The sequence below is a fragment of the Delphinapterus leucas genome, chromosome 16 (genome assembly GCF_059928025.1).
Source record: "Delphinapterus leucas isolate spDelLeu-1000000601 "Yukka" chromosome 16, BTC_Dleu_Yukka2, whole genome shotgun sequence".
In the NCBI taxonomy this organism is placed as follows: Eukaryota; Metazoa; Chordata; class Mammalia; order Artiodactyla; family Monodontidae; genus Delphinapterus; species Delphinapterus leucas.
Window position 1 is genome coordinate 77,570,662 of NC_143144.1, and position 24,695 is coordinate 77,595,356.

General features: G+C 43.7%; 1 protein-coding gene and 1 pseudogene across 2 annotated transcripts; one reads left to right on the plus strand and one right to left on the minus strand.

Annotated features, from left to right (window-relative positions):
• Nucleotides 1-855: 855 nt before the first annotated feature.
• Nucleotides 856-7,599, plus strand: LOC149747338 (uncharacterized; annotated as a pseudogene).
• Nucleotides 7,600-9,722: 2,123 nt separating this feature from the next.
• NSMCE4A (NSE4A component of SMC5/6 complex) lies at nt 9,723-24,176 on the minus strand. Of its 2 annotated transcripts, XM_022568555.3 has the most exons (11): nt 23,820-24,174; nt 23,021-23,098; nt 20,046-20,176; nt 17,681-17,832; nt 15,386-15,485; nt 14,546-14,636; nt 13,606-13,700; nt 12,396-12,444; nt 11,569-11,663; nt 11,392-11,478; nt 9,723-10,013 (listed from the first exon to the last, which is right to left on the minus strand). In XM_022568555.3, exons 1-10 carry the CDS (start codon nt 24,109-24,111, stop codon nt 11,404-11,406), a joined length of 1,158 nt encoding a protein of 385 aa, XP_022424263.1. In that variant the 5' UTR covers nt 24,112-24,174; the 3' UTR covers nt 9,723-10,013; nt 11,392-11,403. The 2 variants fall into 2 exon arrangements, with proteins under 2 accessions (XP_022424263.1, XP_022424265.1); XM_022568557.3 differs by lacking the exons at nt 9,723-10,013; nt 11,392-11,478; nt 11,569-11,663 and adding an exon at nt 11,670-12,292 and having other exon boundaries at nt 23,820-24,176.
• Between the last annotated feature and the right edge of the window lie 519 nt (nt 24,177-24,695).

The window sequence follows — 24,695 nt, forward strand, 5'->3', positions numbered from 1 at the left end:
TAATTGGACTGTAAAGTCTACAAAGGTAAGGACTGTGTTTCTACTTCTCCGGTATTCCAAGGTTAGGTGGTATGGCAGGTGCTTAGGACTACAGACTTTGAGTTTAGACATCTTTCAAGTTTCAGTCTCCCACTTGGCTGCTGTGTGGCCTTGAACACATTTCTTAGCTCTCTTAGCCACCATTTCCTCTCCTGGAAAATGGGGAGAATAATAACATTACCTCAAGGGTGTGGTTGGAATGTCCATATTTTATGTTCAGATACTGTCAGAGGCACTTTTATTTAGTTTGTTTTCAAACTCCTGCAAAATGGAGACAGCAGGCAAGGTGCTGCTTCCAGTGCCAGCAGTTAATCTGTGATTATACTGTGAAGATTATTTCAAGCTCAGTGACGTGAGAAGAGGTTTCACAATCATTTCAGTTCAGAAAGCATCATCATCTCCTCCTCCAGCTAGGACTTCTCATAACTATTTAAACATATTTCGTGGTTTTTGACAAAGGGTTAAAATTCAGGTATATAAGAAGATACTTGTTAGCAAAGTGTCCTTTTTATATTTGTCGTGGAGAAACACAACTCAAGCCATCTTTGCTTATGTTTGGGCTAAGTGTAGTCTTGCTCAGCGTTTGTTTCAGCCTAATTGGCTATCAGAGGTTTTTGTTTATCTCCCTGGCTTATATTCTTTATCCCCCCAGTTTCTCTTATCAGGAAAGAGAAACTTTACAGCATAGTACTCAAAAGTACTGTCAGGTCCACATGATTGTCTTTGTGTGTTTTAATTAAGCTGATTCCTTACTTAAAGAGAGGCTCACATTAAGAATTGCATAGTTTTCTTTATCAAAAAAAAAAAAGAGGCTTTCTATTCTGTTTTCATGGGACGATAAATAAGACATTGACTTTTAGTCCTTCACATAGTGCCTGGCTCATAGTCAGTGACTATTAGGAATGTGTGGTAGTATGATGCTGTCAGGTCCCAGGTGTTATAAACATTTTGGCGGAACTAATATCACGTAGGTTTCACGTCTGAGCAGCATGACTTCTGATCAGTTTTAAAATGGTATCTTGTTTGGTTTGGGAAGCACCTGATATTAAAATGTAGACTGAAGGGGTGGGATAGGGAGGGTGAGGGGGGGGCTCAAGAGGGAGGGGATATAGGGATATATGTGTGCATATGGCTGATTCACATAGTTGTACAACAGAAGCTAGCACAGCACTGTGAAGCAATTATACTCCAAGAAAGATGTATTAAAAAAAAGAAAATTCAGTGCTTTGGTATGAAAATAGAAACCACTGTCATGACTTGATGTTTGAAATTCTTTGATTTTTTTTTTAAGCATAAAATACCCATATTTACTTCTATAACTCATCTATTTCTGAATTTGAGTTTGGGGCTACAGTTTCAAGCTCGTCTCCACAAGCAGCACATTTTGGAAGGGGTAGATTTTATTCCTACTAAATAAGCCAGGTTGTAATTAATCACTGTATTTTCTCCTTTTCACATTTTTTTAAAGAACTAGAAACATCATAGTGGGCTATGTGAGGACTTTGTTCGAACGGATGCCGCTCACATGTATGGTGAACAGGGTTTCCTGATGTGAATACGCAGTCATTTTCATTAATGTGATTTCAACATTGGTGTATTTTTTGCTTAATGACCAGTTATGAACATAATTATATAGTATAGGACTAGAAGTATACTAAACAGTATCAAAGCTCACAACTTCATAGCAGGAGCAGTATTTAGGTGAGTGACACGCCAGCTAAGTAATGATGAGACCCCACAACTGGGCCACCTGCACGCTTGTCCGGCCTCCTGCCACTACCGCGTGTGTGTGTGCAGGACCCACTCCAGGGTTCTCCACCGATTCCAGGGTTCCATTTCCATGGAAGATACACAATATATATCCCAAAAAGAAAAAAAAGGATGCTCCCGTTGCCTTGGAAGATGCTCTCTCTAACTGCACTTTAGCCGGGACACCTGTGCGTGTGAAGCACAGGCCCTTCTGCTCTCTGTCTGCAGCCGTTTAGCCCAGATCACGCTGAAGCTCATTCCCTGCCAGCCAGAAGATGTCTTCACCTACGACCTCCCAGTAGTCTCGATCTAGGATAGTGATGACACATACAGAAAAGCTTGTGACTACTTCTGGTTGCCCTAGAAATCAAACCAAGGCATCCTGAAGGATCAACAGTAGGTAGCTGAAAGACTGAAAGAGGGCCAGAGACTTTAATGGCTGGAAAACAGGACTTGGCAGAATAGAGAATGAGAGATGAGAGCTGGGAGAGCAGCTTAGGAGAGCGCGTGCTGAGAGGAAGAGAGTGAAGGGCAGAGATGTGCTTTGTGAAACTGGCCATTGATAGGGCCATGGCTGAAACAGAAGACACCAGAGGTAAACAGCATGGGGCCCTAAGAGCCGCGGAAGTGGCCAAAGGTGCTCCGAGGAGAAGGGGCAGTGGGGGGCTGCGGAAGGATCAACCGGCAGTGCAGATCCCACCCTCACACCCGCCTTTGGTGACAGACTCAGAACGGCTGGATCTGAGTGCAGAAGAGCAGTAGGTATTACTGTCCTTACATTTTGAGTAAAGGCAGGAGAAGATTCACCTATCTGGGAATGGGTGTAGCACAGGAAAGAAAATTATGTACTCTGGAGTCACACAGGCACACACCCTGCCTCTGAAACCAACCCATGGGACCTTTAGCAAGTCACTGATCCTCTCCTGACCTCAGTCCACTTTGCTGTGAAATGGGGGATAACAAGTACTTACCTCATACGGCTGTTGGAAGATTAAGTAAAAGAATCCATTTGAGTTCTTAGTGCAATGCCTAGAGTATGGTAAACTCTATAAATGTTGCTGTGGAAATAATATAAGAATTGCTTAGGAAAGAAAAATATGAAAGCAGAAATATGAGTCTTTGAGAAATTAACTTTACCTAAACAGCAAATATAGTTTTGTTTTTTTCTAGTTCCATGTTATAAAATCCCTCCCTTTTGCTAAGTCAGAGCAACAATATTTATGACCCAGATGGCTAATCAGAGAACCTATCTGCTAACTGAGCGGGCTAAGAGATGAGGTCTTGAGGATGCCTACATGTGATTGTGCTCCGTCTTAAGTGATAAATATCTCTGCTTTATTCTTCTGCATAAAATTAAGAAAAAAAACCCACAACTCTTTCTTGCTGTCAAATTGTTTTATTATCTATCTAAAATGTAAACCTTTCACAAGAATCATGAAACATGTTATAGTTAGATAGCTATTATTGGAAATTAATGATAGCTTATCAATTATATTTATCGTTAATCACCTTATGCATAACTGAACTTAAAATGGACTTACCAACTCTGGAATCTCAAATTTCTCATCAAAGGTAAGTTCTTTTTTCTACCGTGGTGTGTGGAATTTGAAATAGCAACTCAGCCTCCCCTCTCCAGTGTTAAAATGAATGTACTGAGGACAGCCTCAACCTCAGACACATTTGTGTTTGGCTCTTTGTTTATGCTTTTATCAGAGAGCACTCCTTCCTTGGTTCAAGGAAAGATAGAAGAAGTTAAACATATTGTGGAGGCCTGCCTATAGAAGCACAGAAATGCCTTTTGCTACATAATGAAAAGTGAGTCTCAAATCAACTCCCATTACCATTCATACCAGAGCATGTTTCCCAAAACCTTTCTCCAAATCTTTGTATAATTTCTCTTTTTGCTCTTCTAGATTGGCCTGGGCCAAAAATACTCAAGACCCTCGGTTTGCAGTAGGTTCCCAGTCCCCATGAGAAAAGAAGATTAAGGTGAGGAAATACATTTACCATGAACTCTGGAGCCAGTAATAGAATCATAAAAATTTATCACCAAGTTAAAAAGGGCCCAGGTATTTCAAGGGAGCATGCTTTGCTTGTACTGTTTGGTTCATTGAGCAACAGTGGTGCTGACTGGACAGCACTGAACAAAATAAACACCCACAACCTCCTAGGGCTTAGTCTAGTGAGGGATGTGGACATTAAATAGTTACCACAGATTGTGAGAAGTGTCATGAAAAGATGGGATTTTATTTGAATGAGTACGTAGAAGGTCTGAAGAAGTGACACAGGCTAAAACCTAAAAACCATTGTCAGGGGCTTCCCTGGTGGCGCAGTGGTTGAGAGTCCACCTGCCAATGTGGGGGACGCGGGTTCGTGCCCCGGTCCGGGAGGATCCCAAATGCCGCGGAGCGGCTGGGCCCGTGAGCCATGGCCGCTGAGCCTGCGCGTCCGGAGCCTGTGCTCCGCAACGGGAGAGGCCACAACAGTGAGAGGCCCGCGTACCGCAAAAGAAAAGAGAAAAAAAAAACCCTAGTCAGAGCTGCTATATTATGTGTTTGGGAGTATATAAAGGAAGAACATGTGAAAATGCTCAGACAGGAAAAGTCAGCGTGGCTGCAGCAGAAGGAGCAGTCGGCTTGAGAAGCTTGTTTGGAGATGCAGTCAGGAACCAGCTTATGGCTGCCATACTGGAATTGGGGATTTTCTCCCAAAAGCAATAAGACGCTATCCCAGGTTTCTATGCAGGAAAGCGATGTGCTCAGATTTATGGAATACAGAGATCACTCTGGCTGCTGTATGTGTGATCGGTCTGATGGGGCTGGGGACAGGGGGAGAAAAGTGTGGATTCAGGGAAGCTAGTTACAGGCTGCTACCATGGGGCAGGGGGGTGCGTTTTGAACTGAGAAGTGACAGGACTGAGAAGGGGGAACGGAAGGAAGCGCTCTGGAGGACGAGTCGAGCAGGGATGCCAAGCAGGCAGCCGAAGCTGAGGCGAGCACAGGGCAGCCTGTGTGCCCGGCTGGCTCGCTCATCCCTGACTCCCACTCCAAACCGGTGCCTGACACACAGCACTTCACTTCCTGAATGATCAGGACTGTCCTCGTCCAAGAAAGCCTGAGTGTGACTGTGCTCTATCTTAAGTGACAGTTTCTCTGCTGCATCTTCCTACATTACATTTAAAAGGCAACCAGCAAAGCCGGTGGAGGGGGTGGCCATGAGGCAGGAAGAGAATGAGGGGCTATTCAGTTACTCGCGGACATTCAGCTAATGGCTGGAAGAGTGCAGGGGGTCCAAGATAGCCTTAGTCACATGCCCTTGGCTATAGCCTGAAAGCCAGAAGAAAGAAAGGTATTTCACAGAGGAGAGAGTGGTCACCACTGTAGAATGCTGCTGGGAAGTCAAGTATGACAGGGACAGAAACGAGATGACTCGTGACCTAGATGAGAGCAGTCTCAGACAAGTGATGGGGGTGAAAGCCGAACTGAAGAGGATTGAGGGAAAACGTGAGGCGAGAAAGTGGAGAGGCAACTGCTTCAAGTTACGCTGTGAAGGGGAGTAAAAAAGGGGATGTGCAGTAAAGGAAGAGTTTTCCTTTTTTGTTTGAAGATGATATATACTGAAGTGTATTTTTATGCTGATGGAGCAATCCAGCAGGCGGGAAATTTTGAAGCAGGAAAGGGAATCTGATCATGGTAAATTGAAGTTCTTGAAGTTCCGCGAGCACAGGTGGAAGAACTGGCTTTTGATGGGCCAAGGGGCATTGTTTCCACCGTAAAGGCAGGAGGGCAGAGTCCAGGATAGATGCACGGGGTTGTTCCTGCAGTGGGAAGAGGACGGTGTTCCTGAGGGGCTGCTTCTGTTTTTACAAGGATGTCTAAGGCACAGTCTTCAACTAGGAGGGAATGCAGGGGGAGGAGAGGGGAAGAGGCTTGAAGAGGAAGACATGAAACAATTACGAGACCCTAGCTGGGACGTGGTGTAAGAGTGCCCTGCAGGGCTAACAGCCACTTGAGATCTGTGCCATGGACTATATATACAATAAAGGACAACCAGATACGGAAACATGTATACCGAGCCGAACAAGCCAGAGGCCTCAGAGACCACAAGTGTCGACTACACCCCCAAGGAATCTCAAATGAAATCCCTTCCCCCAAAGTATTAACACTGGAGAAGAATGAAAACACCGAAAATATCCAGAAAACACACAAAACTAAGACCAAAAAGCACAGGGTGGCCTGGGCAAAGAAACAAAGGGACATCAAGATCGAATGACTTGAGGGAGAGAACTCACAGAGCAAAGCAATGGTCGATGAGGTGCTCAGAAACTCTACGCAAGCTCCCACTTTCCTGAAATCTCAAGTGGAGAAAGAGGAAGTAAAAGAATTTGAATGGGTCACAGCCTATCCAACTGTCCAGCCTTACCAGGAAGCACTTATGGAAGTGACTATTCTGATGGAAAAGTCAAAAAAAGAAGATAAAATTGCAAAACCACTCCGAAGAGAGCTCTTGAGTATACCACCATTTTTGAGAAGTCAACTAGAAAAACAGAAAGTTTAAATTATTTTCTAGATTGTATTTCTTTTTTAGGCTAGCATACCTTCATAGATGTCGGTGCAGTAAAATCCTATATCCCCTAATGTTGTTTCTAAGTGCATCACACTGAAAAAAAAAAAAAAAAAAAGTTAAACCACAAGCACAGCATTCCCAAGGCTTTCAGCTATCTCTATAACTAACCTAAAACCACCACCATTTCATTTTACCTTACAATTCTGTAGGGATTCAGGCAGAGCTCAGCTGAACAATTTTTCTGCCCCATGCAGCACCACTGGAAATGCTTGGGAACATTCAGGTGATGGCTTGGCAGGGATGGCTAGGAGGCTTGAGCCTAGCTGGTCCTTCGCCTTGTCTCCCCTCTCTAGGTAGTTTCAGGGCCACGTGGTAGTTGGACTTATTACATGGCGACTCAGGGATCTGGGAGGCCTATCAGATGCTCACTTCTGCTGTATTCCACTGATCAAACAAGCCACCCAAGATCAGCCCACATTCAAGGGGAGAGAAACAGACTCTTTCTCTCAAAAAAACTTGGGGCTGGGCTTCCCTGGTGGTGCCGTGGTTGAGAATCCGCCTGCCAATGCAGGGGACACGGCTTCGATCTCTGGTCCGGGAAGATCCCACATGCCGCGGAGCAACTAAGCCCATGCGCCACAACTACTGAGCCCATGTGCCACGACTACTGAAGCCCGTGCGCCTAGAGCCCATGCTCCGCAACAAGAGAAGCCACAATGAGAAGCCCATGCACCACAATAAAGAGTAGCCCCCGCTCTCTGCAACTAGAGAAAGCCCGCGTGCAGCAACAAAGACCCAGCGCAGCCAAAAATAAATAAATAAAAATTTTTTTTAAAAAAACAAAAAACTTGGGGCTGTGTTTTAATCTACCACTCCAAGCCTCTGAAAACTCTTTATCACACACCTCTATCCTTCCTTATGCTTTTCATTGTTCTTTTATGTGAACACTGCTTATAAGAACAAATACTGTTATACAAAGAAACCTGCAGTTCCACAGCTTGTGAATTATCTTGACTAAAGAGCCCTGGCTCCCCCTCTATAAATATAGACAGACAGTGTAAAAGCCTGTCACAGTTATTAATGCAGACAACACATTGTCTTGTATTCTCCAATGTACCTAAAATTTAATGGGATATCATGTACCTAGGCCTAAGCCCTAGCCCTGCCAGAGATCCAAGACTCTAGGACGTAGCCCCTTAGAGGGCTTACAATCTACTGGGGGAAGAGAACAATAGAAGAAGTAAAACAAAGCTATGTCCAATTCCGTAGTATGAAAAGCTACACTGAGAATATGGCCTAGAGAGTAGAGTAGCAGCAATTTATGGGGGACGTGGGGGCCTGAGAATGCATTTTGGAAAATACGTCCTCGGGCAGGCTGAGCAGTTAGGAGAAACTCAACGTCAATGCCTACCTCCTGCCGGCCACCGTCGGCACAAAAATGGGGCACAGACTTATTTCAGTTCCAGTGGGGGAACTCCACTGCAAACAGACAGGGTGAGGAGCACCGAATAACTGAGGTCAGCACGAGGTGCTGTTAGAACACAACGCTCTGCAGGAAGAGGCTTTGGGGATGTTACGTGCGTTTGGTCTTTAAGAGAGAACATACCAGTTTTTTTTTTTTCCTTTCTATTCAGACATTTAAAGAAGTAAAAGTGGCCCATAATCTCCCTGTCCAAATAACTTCTGTTGATAATTTTTTTAAATAATGAAAAAGTACATGGTTAGAAAACTTAATTACAGAAAGGTACACAATGCAAAGGAACAGCTTTGCCTCCTTGGTTTGCAGAAGGTAACCACTTTTAAGTTTCTTAATGACGAGAGTTTGAAACAAGTAGAAAGCAGATGAATGAAAAATCAGCTCTAAACACACATGCTCGAAAAATCCAAATGTTAAAACCACATGCTGTGTGATTCCATTTATATGAAATGTCCAGAATAGGCAAATTTAAAGACAGAGACAGACACATTTATAGACGCAGTGCAGGTTAGGGGTCGGTTAGGCTGAGGGGCTGGAGGCTGGATGGAGAGGGGCGAGTGACTGCTACGGGTCCAAGGCTGGGGGGACAAAGATGTTCTAAAACCAGATTGTGGTGATGGCTGCACAAGCCCGTGAACAGACTAAAAAACAATGAATTAATTATACACTTTAAATGGGTGAATAGCATAGTATGTAAAGTATATCTCAGTAGAGCTGTTTAACCAAAATGAAAGCAAGGGCTAGAGTTCAGAGAGAAGGAAGTGAGCCTGGAAATGTAGGCAAAAAGCCTGATCCTGCAAGGCTTTGAACATCACTGAAGAGCTCAGGGTTTCAAATCTTGAAGGCAGTGGGGAGATGGCTGAGAAACTGACAAGTGGTTTTGAAGATATGGAAGCGATCTGAAGGACAGACAGGAAGTGGGGGACACAGAGGCTAGTCTGTGGCAGCAAGGGACCAGACGGGCATTAGTGACCGCTTAAGGTAGAGACTGTGGCATTAAAAGAGAAAAGAAATCCTAGGTTTCTCTCTGGGAAAATAAGGTAGTAAAAGTACCCATACGGCAATTACAGGGAAAACAAATTTGGGGGCTGTTTTATACGTATGTCTAAAACAGCCCCCACACATGCTGTCCAATAAGCCATTGGTTACGTGCATCTGTAGCTTTGCAGAGAAGTTTAGTCAGATAAATTTTAGGGAATGTCCAGGATACAGATATAAATCATGAGAGGTGGTGGAAGGGGAACCAGGGAAAGCATCAGACATAAGGATGTACAGTTTTCAAAAAGTAAATTTTCAAGTGTTAAATGCACAGCATTTATCCATTGGATTTAACAATTTGGAAAGGAAATCACCAATAAAGAGCCTTGGTAGGATGGTGGGAAAGGAGGTGCTACACAGCATGGCGTGAGGACTGACAGGAGGAGGCAGCAAGTGATGGTTAATTTAAAAGGAGACAGGACAGTAACTTGAGAAGGGTCACAGTAATTTTTTTAAGATGAGAGGTGAGCGCGGTTGAAGGGAAAGTGCTAGATACAGTGAAGGAATGACTGACAGCAGAGATCCCAGGATGCAGAGATCCAGAGCCTCCACAGAAGAGACACCTCTACCTCTGACACCAGAGGGAAAGAGTGAGAAAGGATGGATATAGAAGTGTGGGAATGGGAAAAGGGAGCAACTAGGACTCAGAGAACATCAAGGACAGACTTGAAGGCCCTGCACCCACGGGAGCAGCATCTCTCCACCCTGTCGTACGGGTTTTCTCTGTGGCAGTCAGCAGCCCTCAAGTACAAAGGGAGGACTGCTGGTAAGATGGATCCAAAGCAGTCTGGCGTGGCTTGAAAGAGGGCTGAGTCGTTTCTTGTGTGTAAATCACAGGCTGAATCCTATAAAATTGCTGATATTTGACTGTATTTTACTTCAAAAAACCCAACAATTTCATATGGTGCCACGTAATATTTGTGGACTTGACTAGACTTGACTTGACTCCCCAAGAACAGAAAATAAAGAATAACTACAATTATTTGTGAATATGGCAGTGAACCTCCTTTAATCAAAGACGACCCATTAACTATCAAAAGCTATACTTTACTAAAAACAATCTGTCTTTAAGAATGTTTAATCACACAGTATGTACAATACAATGTGCCGCTTTCCTTTTTGGACCTCGCTATCCACTTGAGTCCTAAAAGAAGGGGGAAAGAGCTGGTTAACAGTTTATAAATGACGAAAGTTCATTCAAGATGCACACATGAAATCTAACAGCCAGCCCCTCCTCAGTGAGGAGGGCCCAAGTAAACACACATTATATATCTTACATGAATTCTCCTCTTTCCTTCAATTATCTTGGAACAAAAGAAGCTCAATTAATTGAAGCACATGTTAAGAGTTTACATTAATTGTTGCAAGATGTTTGAACCCAGGTAACGTTTACAGTATAAATTCTTGGCTACTCTTTATGCTGTGATTTTACTCTGTCCATCATGGACAGTATCAGGAAACACTGGTCACCATCATTTTACTTGGATTGTAGCAGAGAATTTAATGTATTGATGGATGCAATGAAAAGATAAATATTTTGTTAAATTTTTAAATGCTCAAATAATCCCCAATATATTGTGGGGATGAGTATCTTAGGGTAGGTAAACAGTTACTGAACTTTTTTCCTCAAAGTCAGTAGCTTTCTTCAATATCTACTAATAAATGTTATTGTCTTTGAAATTGAATTCCAAAATCTCATTGGAATATAATAAAGAGCATACATAATCAAGCTTAGGGCTTAAGGGAAAGATGCTGTTTCGTGTATAGTTTCAGTAGACATTTGATTTCTTTTAAAAATAAAGCTATTTTTCCTTAAAAAACGTTTACATTAAGTACTAAAAAGCTAATTTTAATTCTCCAAATCATAGAAAATTTGAGCTAGAAAAAAAAGTCTTAGCAACTATCTAATTCAGAACCTCCCCCCATTTCATAGATAGATTTATAGAGAAGGAAAACAAAGCTGGGTGAGATTGACCTGCCCAACATTTTAAAGGGGCAGAGCCAACGGAATCCAGTCTTCTGATTCCCATCCACAGCTGTGTGCAGTACAGATCATTACTAAGATTTCCTCCCAGCAATGTTCTCCATAAAGATGAAGAATTACTTCAAAAGCATAACTCAAATTTCAGAAATGCCCATTACCAACATCATTCCAAGGTAATTCCGTCTTAATCCTCCTTTTCTACTTTGTACCTATAAAGTAAGCGAACCTAATGGGACAATGAACAAAACTGATGGCAGGATTCAATATTCCACTTATCTACTTTATCCATTTGTTTGGGCGTAAAAAAAGCCAAACCAAGAACAATCCCTGCTCTGTCTCTTTCAACGGCAAGTCTTAACAACACCAAAGTAATCAATCCAAAGAAGGGAACTTGCAACCTCTAGCTCCTGTTCTGCATTTTTCAGCAGTTACACACAGTTCTAAAAATGGGGCACTAGAGGGAAGCAAAATCCAAATTTCACCAGAATGTGAAAAAAAACTTTAATAAATACGTGCAGCTTCCCATAGGAAATGTTACCTTCAGCTGGTGTCAAGCACTTAGCCTCTGCCGGCTTTGACTTGAAGTAATCATAGGCTCTGAGATCTCAAAGGTCTTCACAATCTCCTGGCAGGGAACAAAGAACATTTGGGCACTGGGTTTACAGCAAAGGAATTCTTGAAGACGAACTGCCCAAGGCAACATGCAGAGCATTACCTCCCAGTCACGGTAACTCAAAGCTATAATTCCCTGATTCCTAATTTGAGTGTTTTGGTCAATTCCTCCACTTTCTTCGTTAATATTAACAGGCTCTGTTTGAAAGACAAAGTTTTCAAAAGTTATCAAGTCAGAAGAGGTAATCTGAACAGAAACCAATGAATAATAGGAATGAAACCTGTATCGACAAGATACTTAGAATATTACATATTTATTAGGATTTCATGCATTACTGTGCTGTATTATTACAATAGCAAGTAGTCCCGTTTGCTTCCATTCAGAAAAAAAATGTGGTAGAATAACACATTCCAATCATTTGAAAAACTCTGCATATCTATGAACCAACCACAGAGCTAAGGCCTAATGGGTCCAACATGAAATTAAGAACTTTTAAAGGAAGACATAAGTGCAATGAAAGAACTTCATTCTCTACAGGAGACCTTAGAAGGCAAAGAGTAATGGAGAGTGTGAATCATTCAACAAAGAATTAAAGATTCGAGCTGCTGGCATTAGGGTTAATATAGAAAGAAGGAAACTACAAAAATAACTGCAATTACAAGCTTTCTAAATTAAAATTTAAGGGAAATTATATAATTTCTTGTTCGTCTTCACAGCAATAGATGTTCAATCAATGACACAGATGAATCCATAGGTTTTAAACTATGATTAAGTTTTCAGCATTTTCAGTTAGTTGAAGAAGACACAGCATTGTAAAGTTTGTTACCTAAAATAAAAACTAGTTTACATTTAATAAAATACATTTCACAAACTCTAGTAACAAGTACACTTTCTCTAAAACTAATTTTTCTGAACATAGAATCATTTACCTATTATTGGCAGTCGGTCTTGGTCAAGTCTTATTCTTGCAAACCCATCCTAAAACACAAATGTGATTTTAGGAGAAGACTAAAATTTAGATTCAAAATCCATAACCACTGGATGAAAAAATTACTCAATTAGAAAATTCTAAATCTTAGACAATCAAAGTGTACCGTAACAATAATGAGGAGTTTATATGGACAAGCCTTCTCTAACATCTTTCTCGACACAGGGTATCCCTCAGGTTCTAATCAGCTCTTTTACAACCGCATCCTGAGGAGCTCTTAAATAAAACTGTAACCATCTTGACTCTTTGACTGATTCATACTTTTTGAATATTCCACTTTTTATTTTTATTATTATTTTTTGTCTGTGCCACTTGGCTTGTGGGATCTTAGTTCCCCCACCAGGGACTGAACCCGGGCCCCTCAGCAGTGAGAGTGTGGAGTCCTAACCACTGGGTAGCCAGGGAACTCCTGAATATCCACATTTTATAATGCATAATTCTACCATTTACCATTGACAAAATATGCCTTTGTTATCATTCCTGGAAAAATACTTTGGTCAATACAAGATTTTTGCATAAGATGAAAATCGAACTCATCTTACAAGTGCAGGAATGCAACCTGACAGAAGACTAAAGACAGCCTAGAGCAAATTCTCAAAGTACATTTCTGAGTACTTTTTTTTTTTTCCTAAACCATCTATTTTGAAATTACTTCAAACTTAAGAGTTACAAGACTACTGTAAAGACCTCCCAGATAATCCTTTACCCAGAGTCACCAATTGTTTGACTTTTGCCATATTTACATTATTGCTTTCTCTCTATATATATTAATTTTTATGAGTGATGGACAATCTGTTCCTTTTCCCTAAGACTTCAGTGTATGTTTCTTGAAAACAAGAATATGCTCGTACATAACATGACAACTACCAAGTTTGGGAAATTTAACATTTACATCATACAGTTATCTAATCTATAAGTTCCATATTCAAATTTTGCCAATTCTTTCTCTAAAAAATTTCTATAATGTAAAAGCAAGCATGTAAGTTTTTAGCTAGTTCCTTCTGCCTATGACTTGTCAATGTTTTGCTACACTGGGTCTAAAACACTTATTGGTTAGTACAAATTCCTTTGCCAGCTCCCATCTATACCTGTTATTATTTACCCTTTTAAAAGCATATAAAAACAATTAGAGAAATAATCTTAAATCTTACCCTTATAATAAAAGAAACATGAAAGATGTTTTCCACTGTTCGGGCAAAAGAATGTGGATCAACCACAAAGTCAAAGAAGGACATCGGAGTATCAGCTACAGACAAAAGAGGAAAAAAATTCTTCAGTACAGGAAAAGTTGTTTTTGCTTATCAGTTAAGACCAATACTCTCTAGTGTCAGCCAGAGAAAGGAAATGGGCATTCATCCTGTTGTGGGATGGAAATCAATACAACCCTGCTGGAGGGCAATCTTGTGTACCTGCTAAAAATCTGTAAGCTGTCCTACAGAAATATTAGCACATGTGCGCAAAGTTATGTGCCAAGATTTTTCACTCCAGCAGTTTACACAAGAGTAAAATGTTATAAAGAACTTGCCCACTAATAGAGGATTTGTTAAATATATTTATGATACAGCCACCCAGTGGGAATCACTGAAAAGAATAAGCGGGATCTTATGTATTTATATGGGAAAATGTCCACATGGAGAAGTCATATTGCAGAATAATGTGTATATTATGATTAGCTTTGAAAAAAGCAAAAAACCGACAAAAAAAACCCCTACTTAGTTGCATATTTATTATGACATAAACATAAGAAAATCTGAAAATATACACATCACATTTTATAAGTGGCAACCTCTAGGGAGTGAGGACAGGTAGAATAGGTACTTGACTTCTTACTTTTCTCACTCCTATGGCATGTATTATTTTGTAACAGAAAAAATATCCCACCTTCTAAAGATAAAAATGAGAATTTACTACACCAATGTTCTCATGGAATTTCTAGAGAGGAGAAGCCTCATTAAAGACGTATGTCAAGAAAGAATCAAAATGATTCAAACATTACATATATGCCTTTTGAATAAAAATAACTTCTCACTGAAAGTGACACAGGCCTGATAAATACAAGTTGCTCCCTTTTGAGCTTGGTATCATACTTACGATCTTTTTGAAAATATGTTTGCAACAATCCCAAGATTCTTTCTACTTCTTTTTCTGTTGCTTCTTGATGAGATTCTTCCATTCTTTTTAACTGAAAATATAAAGTTGTTATCAAGCAGACTGACCTATTTGTCTGCCTGTTAACCTTTTCTGCTCTCTTACATGGCCAAACTCCTCTAAATATCTTTTATCTGGGATTGCTAGCAGTTTTTATCCCCATCTTACAACTAATAGTTAAAAAAGATTTTTCTGGTTTTAGTAACATTTTCATATTAATTTTCTAATAGAAGAGTAGCATTACCAAATCAACCATTTTCAGGTTGAACATAAAATAGCAAAATACAAAAGGGACACTTTAGAACAGTGGCTCTCAACCGGGAGTGACTGTGCACCACCGCTCCCCCACCCCACTGATGGGCCATTTGCTAACATTTGGTTGTCATACTTGGGGTGGGGCAGGGGGAGTGAGAGGATGCTATTAACATCTAGTGGGAAGAGGCCAAGGATGCTGCTAAACATCCTGTAATACACAGGACAGCCTCTCACAACAAAGAATTATCCAGCCCAAATGCTGACAGTGCTGAGGTTAAGAAACCCTGGTTTGGGAGAACTAATCCAACCTATAGAAATGAGTTAAAACTAAGACAAGTGGTCAATCTGATAAAATGTTTAAAGCCTTAAACATGTCAAAAATGATTCAAACATTAAATGATTACTTTTAAGTGACAGAACCTGACTCCAGACCCTAAAGCTTAGAAAAGATGGCCAAAGTACATGTATATCATATTAATGGCTATTTGAAATTAGGTGTGTTAAAAAGCAACATGTGAAAAAACAAACCTCGTCAGGCATTGCCTGCTGCTCTTCTATCATCCGAACTTTTCTTGAACGCTCGGTTCGTGGCTTTGGCACAGGGCACTCTCCTTGTATTGAACCCAACCTAATGAAAAATACGCTCTCATGTCTTTTTTGGGGTTTTGTTTGTTTTTGTTTTTTGCGGTACACTGGCCTCTCACTGTTGTGGCCTCTCCCACTGCGGAGCACGGGCTCTGGACGCACAGGCTCAGCGGCCATGGCTCACGGGCCCAGCCGCTCCGCGGCATGTGGGATCTTCCCGGACCGGGGCACGAACCCGCATCCCCTGCATCGGCAGGCGGACTCTCAACCACCACACCACCAGGGAAGCCCTTTTGTTTGTTTTTAAAACAAACTAATTTCACTAACTGAAAGCAGTTCCCATGGCATAGTCAAATTCACAACCAGGCATCAGTGATGTATGAGTGACATCAGACCAAGACTCTTGTGTCAGGTTTGTAACACCCTTTCTGCTCCCTCTGTGTGTCTAAAAGAATTCTTAGGAGCTCGCCTCAATCACAGATACCTCCTCAACACCTTCGTATTTTACTCTGAACAGTAAGCCGGTGAATATGCCTGTGGTCCTCCCAGCTAGCCTGTTGTCTGTTTCACAAAGCCAACTTCAGAGATCAGGGGAAGGGAACGACCAGCTCCACTGGGGTTAAAATTTAAAAGCCTTTTGGTCTGGGGGTGCCAGGGCAGAGGCCCACAGCCTGGGAATCCAGAACACACCTGTCTTAGGAGATAACAGGTCAGGCAGAGGCCAAGGGATTCCTTTCCCATTTGGATTCCCTCCACCTTCCAAAAAAGCCCTACAGAGGTACCATGCAGAAACCAAGGCCCAGAGAATTTAGACCCATGTGGTCCCTACACTTGAGGAGATCAAAGTATACAGTAGAGATGGACAGATAAATATTCACGCACAAAGATCCATTTCCACATAATATGGTAGATCCTGTGGTGCTGTAGTGGAGCATTACTCAAGTGCTATGAGAGCATTTGGACAGAGAGATCTACCCAGACATGGGAGTGGTCTGGTTGGGAAAACTGATCCTACACTGATACCTCTGTCTAGAGAAGTCACTGGAGGCTTCCAAGCTGGTGCCTGTGGGAGAAGTAAACCTTACCAGATGAGAAAAAAAGGGGAAAGGACACTGCAGGCCAAGGGAACAAACAGCAAGTGCAAGGCTGCAAAGCTGTACATAAATCATTGCGGCTGCAAGTTGAGCTACATCATGAGATAAAGTTTAAGTCACACAACAAAAGGCTATCTTTAGATCCTAGGATTTATGACACAGCCTAGAACTCAGCAGCAAAAAAGGCTTGGACTTTTCCTATAGTAAGGAAGCTTGACCTTTTTGCTGTAATATACAGCGGTTCTGGGCACTTGAGTTAAGGGAAGTCTTGTTAAAAACAGATGCTGGGCCCCACGCCCCAGACGGACCACATCTGCATCTCCAAAGCCTTCTAACAGACACTACCAATCTCAGAAGGTTTAGAAGGGTAATCAGAATAGACAGATGCCCTGGAGCTATCCACTTAAGGAAGAAACCACTTGGGTGCTTACCCCAGAGAAGTTATCTACTATGTATTTAAAGGCAGTCTCACAGAAGAACAAGTAAGAGCTGTTCTTAGCTTCTCCATAGGACTGAGCTGGGAAATTAAGACAGAAGCCAATTCCATCTGAGTATAAAGAAAAGCTTTTCAAAATTAGAGTTGTATCCAAAAAATGAACTAGGCAGTTTATGTGATAGTGACTCAAGCAGTCTTCAAATATAAGTCAGAGATCATCTAACAGGAAACTATATGTAATAAATGGCACTTTACATATACTGGTAGAATTTTAAGACATCTTTCATAGGAGATATCATCCTCCTACCTGATAAGGACTTTAAAGATGATAAAACAAAGCCAGACATTATGCCACAGACCCAAAGTCTGCCACGCCAGAAAGCAAAGGAGCAACTAAGACCCGGCACAGCCAAATAAGTAAGTAAATAAATAAATATAAAAAAGAAAATAAAAGAAAGAAAGCTAAGGAGCCAGCAGGGTGCCCTGGTAAGGAGGTGCCAGCCCACGGCCTTTCCTCCTTAAATTAAGCAGGATGAGGGTCCATCCACATCAAGATTTTATGGGCTTTTAAATCAAAGTTTAGAAAGTCTCCAAACAACGTCATCATGATCGTCACCTCCACAATACCAAAGAATTTTTGCCCCTACAATAAAAAACAATTTAAGGTTTACAAATGGCTGGTGTGTCGGATTTTTAAAATAATCTTACAGAAAGTGGAATGTATGGGTTTTATTAAAGGTGTTTTCTGCTGTTCTGCCTGATATTTTCCAGGAGTCATAGACTATGAATTCAAAATCAGAACTATCTTCACCACGGATGAGTTCTTCAGCTTCTAGCGGATTTACACCCATATGTGTCAGCTACAAAAATGAAGGGAAACAAAAACCCCAGTTAAGCCACAAGCAATCATTCACCGTACCCAACCGTCTCTATCACTAAACAACAGGCCAGAGGCAAAGTCTGTTTTCGCTGTCCTAACACGTTGGCTAAATTTCTTATTATAAATTCCTATTTTCAAAGGTACCTTCTTTGTGGCAGAAAATATTCCTCAATGTACTCAGAACCTTTCGGTAAGAAAGCGAGATGATCCAGACCAATGGTTCTCACCAGAGTGATTCTGTACCCCCCGTGCCCCCGCAGGGGTCTTTTGGCTTCATGTCTGGAGACATTTTTGGCTGTCACAACTGGGTTGGGGGGAGGCGGAGAGGGCAGCGTTACTGGCAGCTGGTGGGCAGAAGCCAGGATGCTCTCAGTATCCTACAACAGGCCCCCACAACAAAGACTCAGCCAGCCCAAAATGTCCCTCGTGCCCAGCCTGAGAAACCTTGCTCTAGCCCCCTGCAGGCTGAGGGGTGGACGGACCAGAACTAAGCCCACCGGGAATTTCCGATCACCCATAGTTCACTTTTAAAGTATTAGCAAAGCTGAATTAGCATAAAAATATGACATGACATCCCCAAGCCAAAGTTCTGAGACAGAACAGGGAAGTTTAGCTGGCTTTGGATTTTCATTTTTCAGCCAACCTCCTGGAGACCTCTATTCAGCTCGTATCTCAGCATTTCCAGAGAGCAGGGGCCTAGCGTCAGGGAGAGAATCGGTCATCTTAAAAACGCCTTCCTGGGAAGAGTTGGCGGAAGTCTAATAATTCTGCTACCTGAAGCTATCTTACAGAAAGTGTATTACATTAAATTTGCTTTTATGAAAGTACACTTTTATTACACTATAAAATTATGAAATGCCTAGAGGTTATCAAATTAAAATGGTAGTATCATATATAAACAGTAATCAAAAACCCTCAGAGAGCTTCACCCGTTAAAGGCAGTTAAACTTTGAAGAAAAGAGAGGCTGCCAGAACCCGATCAGAGAGGCATGGTCAGCTCCACTCCGTTCTCCTGCCACCCTGTCCCACCACCGCACGCTTGGAGGAGCACATTTCAATTTTTGTCTGGTCAAATCTACCAATCTTTTCTTTATAGTCTTTTTATTTAGTGTCATACTTGAAAAGATCTTCCCTTCCCAGAGACTAGACAGCTATTAATTTCAGGTTTTATATGGACTGCTTTAAGACTTCTGGAATTTATTTTGATATGTTATTTAAAGTACAAAGCTCACCCTGATAAATAAAAGTAATTTTTAAAAAGATTACCCAATACATAGTTAACTTTATTTATTGAGCTATACATCAGTGTGCATTTTCCAAAATGCATGATACGTCAAAATTTAAAAGTTGTTAAAAAAGAAAATTTTAAGGTTTAAAATTTAAGTAGAGTAAATTTAAATTTTAAAAAAATCTAAGGTTTTAGAAACAACGAAAACCTCGTCTGCCTCATACCTTTACAAAATAATTTATCTGGTCAGGTCTCATGGTACTAAATCATTTTAATAACCTTTTAACAAACATTTGGTCAGAAAATCAATGTCCTAGCAGAAATGCTAGGATACAGGTTGGCTCAAAGTAGAACCAAGGAAAAAAAGACAACAGAGTAAGGTACAAAGTTAGTCTCCTTGTGCTTTTTTTTGGTAAATCCATCAAGGAAAAGTTTCCAAATTTCAGGTAACAGCCATTCAAACGTATTAAGAGGCAAAGACAGGTGAACAAAACAACAACAACAAAAAAAAACCAAAAGCAGAACCCCAGTCATATTCAGATGGTTCTGAAATATTCTCAAAGACAAATCAAAACATGGCCCCTCCACCAGACCTGTCATCTCCAGCTGAACTCTGCCATCTGCAGTGTGGGCTTTTGCCCAGCCTGGGACAAACGTCCTAGGTCACTGAGAATAAGCTGGAACACTTATGAACTGACAGCTGAGTGAGGAAAAAAATGGCCATTTGAAATAAACATAGCGCCCAGAGTCTTAGAAGGCTAGGAGATTTTCAAACTGCTCTAAACTGCCAACCTAGATTCCACCACATAGCTCGACTGTCATCTGTTTAATTTGGTAAGATCTCTTTGGAGGAATCTGAGGCCCAAAAAAGGAAAAATGAAGTGAAAACCATTTGCAAGTAGATAATTATATAATATGTGACAGATGAAGCATTTTTTATTAAGATTCTGTAGCTTTGAACTTACTAGGGTTTCAACATATCTTAACATATCAAACGAGTTCAGATCAGAACGCAGCTGCTTTGCCTTCTCTTTGCCCAAATCTGAAGCCAAAACAAGAAAGTGGGCGTCTAGGACTGCTTCTCTTGCTCGGGACACTATTCAAAAAAGAAGGAAAACACACACATTACAACATACACATTATCCACAGGTATTTTCCCAAAACTTCCAACTACACTTACTCCGCATTTCCCACGGGACCAAAAAAATCTCAAACATCATCCATCTCCGTCTAAAAACTGGTTCCCCTGCCCAGCTCACCAAACTCTGAAATCAAAGCTAACCAGTCTTCCTAAAAGCCAACTCCCTCTGCACTTTTCCTACTCCCGGGAACTGAACCGCAATCTCGTAACAACCCCAGCTTAACAAAACCTCCATCATCTCCAACACAGGCTTTTCCCTTTGGCTCCAGCAACCCATCCCAGCCACTGTTAACACCGCACTGATGATGCAAGTCAAACTGAATGCCTGCTATGTGTAAGGCACCGTGCTGGGCGTGGGGGTTTGCCAACCAGCAACAGGCAAGTGGTCAAGGAGCCTCAGGTGAAATTAGGTGCGGGGCCAGCAGTGGGAGATGCAGCCTCTACCTGGCAGCACGAGCACCACCAAATGAACAGTCTACGGGCAGCAGGGCCATGACCGCTGAGGATGGACGATCCCAAGACGTTTGACAGAGGGCATGGGATTTAAGATAAGCTATAGGCAGAAAAAGATTTAAATAGGACAGAAGAAGGGAATGGGGCAGGGAAACCGAGGAGGAAGTTGGGGGAGGTGAGGGAAGGGTCCACTGGGGGAAACAGCAGGGCTGAGAGGAATGGGTTTAATCGGACTCCGAAGGGAACAGGCAGTGTGTAAAAAGCGCTCCAGGAACACCGGCAAAGGCAAATGGAAAAGACACCCAAGAAGAGACAAATACACAAATACCTTTGCTTGGCTCACTCCCCAAGGCCATTTCGTTTGAATTACTATTTCCCGAACATTCCTCAGGCTGGTGAACTTACTGACTCCAGGCTTTGTATTTATACATCATTTTCTTTTTTTTTTTTTTAACATTATCACAATTTTTTAAAATATTTATTTATTTATTTATTTATTTATTGGCTGCATTGGGTCTTCGCTGCTGAGCGTGGGCTTTCTCTAGTTGTGGCGACCAGGGGCTACTCTTCGTTGTGGTGTGCGGGCTTCTCATTGCGGTGGCTTCTCTTGTTGCAGAGCGCAGGCTCTAGGTGCGCAGGCTTCAGTAGTTGTGGAACAGGGGCTCAGTAGTTGTGGCTCGCGGGCTTTAGAACGCAGGCTCAGTAGTTGTGGCACACGGGCTTAGTTGCTCCGCAGCATGTGGGACCTTCCCGGCCCAGGGCTCGAACCCATGTCGCCTGCATTGGCAGGCAGATTCTTAACCACTGCGCCACCAGCGAAGTCCCTTTCCTCAGTTTTAATTTAGGAGAATTACTGCGAAAGTGACAATGAGTGAGAGAACGAGGCAGAGGCAGAAGCTAGAGGGGCGGGTTCCTGGGCTGCTCTAGACCCCCCAGCACATCACTGTCACAGCGCACACTGAGGAAAGTGCAGATCTCTCACGGATGGATCCAAGCCTCTAAACAGTTAAAACTGAGAACATCAGATCCACGTCTACGGGGGATACAGAGTTCTGTGCTGGCTGACCACCTCCCAGGTCAGTTGTAAATAATTTTGCCTTAAAGAGGTGACCCAGCCAGCACAGTGGAAATGGCTGAGGGGGAAACGATCTGTTGATCGACAACTCTTAAGCTGGGTGAATAATAATAATAAGGGGGCGAAGGGGTCAAGAGTAACCTTGAGGAGCCAGCCTGGGGGGGTCCAGGCTTGGGAGAGAAGAAAAGCCTAGAGGGTGGAGGAGGGATTTCACAGGGTGAAAAGGAAAGGCTGGCTTCGGGAAGGTTTGCGGAAATTAGGTGAACTGGTAGACCAAGATGGGGGATGGTAAGTAGACCAAGATGGGGGATGGTAAGGAGGCGGCAGTCACAGCAAGAGAGACACAGATTTGAAAGCGTACAGATAGAAAATGTGCAAGTGGGTGACATTTAAACATCAGCCACACTAGCGAATGACCAGAAATAAACATTCTGGTCTTCAAAGAACATGAGGAATCGTGGTGTCTGGGCAGCGGCCGGCTCTGCCGGCTTCTTCACCCGCGTCTGCCTGCACCCTCCCTTTCCGCTCCCAATGGACTTAGGAGGGAAAAGTGGTCTGGGGACTCATCCTAGGGCTCTGTGACCCAGTGCCCACATCAGGGGCCTCTCTGACCTGTCCTCTGTCTTCAGACAGACAGACTGCTCTTACCACTAACACTGCTGCTGCTTTTCATTCAAACCAAGATTATTTTTTAGCGCCTCCTCCTTCTGTAACACAGGTCTAGAGTTCAGTGCTGAGATTTCTCTCTCTCTTTCTCACACCCCTTCCCCCATTAGAGACCAACAGGGCCACCTGTAGACATGGCTACCCCTACTGGGTTACAGGTGGACCAAGAGGAAGGAGCTGAGGGAGGGGAGGTCGGGAGGACAGGGAAAGAAACAGGACGTCAAGGTCCAGCTCAGTCCTTTCTTTTTAATTCATCCATTCAACCAATGCATTCTGGGGATACAGCAGTCAATACAGTAGAAAGATAATACACAGAAAGTTCTCAAATTTGAACAAGCAACAGGACCACCTGGGGGGCTTTGTCAGACACAGCCCCCCACCTCCCCAAATTTCATGTAAAGCCCTTACTATATGCTTAGGGAATGGTAAGTGCACAATAAAAGTAGTAGTAGTGCTACAGTGAAAAAGGTTCCAAAACTAGTTAAGCACTATTATAAATGTGGGAGTTGTCTGATGTCAATAATTCGCTTCTTATGTAAAACTAATGAAAATTATCCTAAAACATATGATAACACAAAGCTTCCATACATAAAATAATGAATTACCTCCATTAAACAGGGTGTTGGCCTCTTCAAGGACCTCTGTTAACTTGTCGCTGGCATTCAATATATCCTCCCGGTTTTCTATTTAAAAAAATACAAGCTTTGGGAAGGGTGCTCATCATTCGCTAACAAATGGCTGACAAAGTGACCAGCTGCAGCAACACAGCCAAGCCCCGCCCCCTGCTCGCCGGGGAAATTACTTCCAACAGCTTTATCTCTTTAACCAAAACGGCCAGGCGAGAGAAAGATGACTGTACCCCTTTAGCAGAATGAACTTTAAAAGGGGACCCACTTGGCTCCCCCTAAACTTCACCCAAAGGCTCCACTCCTTCTGCAGCCTCTGAGGAGCGCTGCTAACAGTGGTTCTCAAACTCTGCAAGCCACAGGATCCCCTGGGCCACCTAGAGTTTCAGACTGGATAGGTCTGGAGTGCGGTCCGGGAATTTGAATTTCTGACAGTTCACGGGCGACGCTGCCGCGGGCGGGCGAGCGCTCGCTGGGAACCGCTGGATGCAAGAGAAGGAGCCCAGGCTCCGCGTGCCGTCTCTCCCCCTTCCCGACCATCTGGGCTCGCACGAGCGCCCGCCCGCGCCTGGCCTCCGGCGGTGCCGTCCTTCTCCTCGGGGACCTGCGCGCCCCGGCCAAGGTCGTGCAGCGCTATCCGCACGACGGATATGCGAGCGCCTCGCAAGCCAATCGAGGCGCGGCCAGGCGGCGCAGGGCTGGCCCCGGCCGCCGCCCGCGCCGCCCAGCGCCCGCGCCGCCCCGCGCCCGCGCCCGCGCCCGCGCCGCCCCGCCTTACGTTGGACCGAGTTGATGAGCGCCCGGTACTGATGGCGGATCTGGCGGCACAGGCCATGGTCGGTCTCCGCCTCCAAGCTCGCCGGGTCCATCATCTCGTCCCCGGAATCCGACGGCTCCGTCTCCTCCAAGCTCGGGCGCTCCGGGGCCTCCCTGCGCTCGGGCGCGGCGCCGCGGCGGGACACGGGCGGCAGCGGGGACCGCGATCGGGAGCGGGAGCAGGTGCGATCCCGGTGCGGGTCGCGGCCCCGGCCCCGGCCCTCGGACCGGCGGCCGCTGCCGTCCCCAGACATCGCGCCAAGCCGCCCTGCAACTTCGCAACGGCGGAAGTTCGCGCCAGAAACTGAAACCCCTGCTCTGCGCGAGCGCTTGCTCCCTGCGGAACGCGGCTCCCGGGCCGGCGCGAGAGCACAGCGACGCCTGTGGCTGGAGGCCGACGGCGGGGACGAGATCGGGGGCGCAGTGGTTAGAGCGCCGCCGGGCCGGCACCGGGCGCAACGCAGGCCCCTGGCCTTTCGCGCCCCTGATGTTTGATACACTGAGATCCCACTTACTCCACACTGGAAGGTGCTTAGGATCTTGGTTGTCTGGTCCCGCGTGCCGGCCCCAACAGACCGGGAAAGGGTCTCTTTGGCTCTCCGGGACACAGCCACAGCCTTGAAACAAATACTTAGCATTCTTCCAGGTGAAAATTCATTCCAAGCGCCAGACAGAAATACCTGGGACATTTATTTCCAGGTCATGGGCACGCAGCCCATGTTTGTTGATCGAGGCTCCTGCAGTTAAGCAGGATGAACGGTGGACCTGGAGATAAGAGAGGCGATTCTGCCACTATCTGTGAACTTAGTTCCTTGAGCCATCCTTGGGGGGACCAAAT

Bases quoted from the DNA above. Each gene is read 5' to 3' on its own strand.
- NSMCE4A (XM_022568555.3), bottom strand. From the start codon at position 24,111: ATGTCTGGGGACGGCAGCGGCCGCCGGTCCGAGGGCCGGGGCCGGGGC. The intron at 23,099-23,819 runs GTAAGGCGGGGC...TTTTTTAAATAG, and splicing joins GCTCATCAACTCGGTCCAAC to AAAACCGGGAGGATATATTG. The intron at 12,445-13,605 runs GTAAGATTTAAG...TTTGTGTTTTAG, and splicing joins ATGTTTCTTTTATTATAAGG to GATGGGTTTGCAAGAATAAG.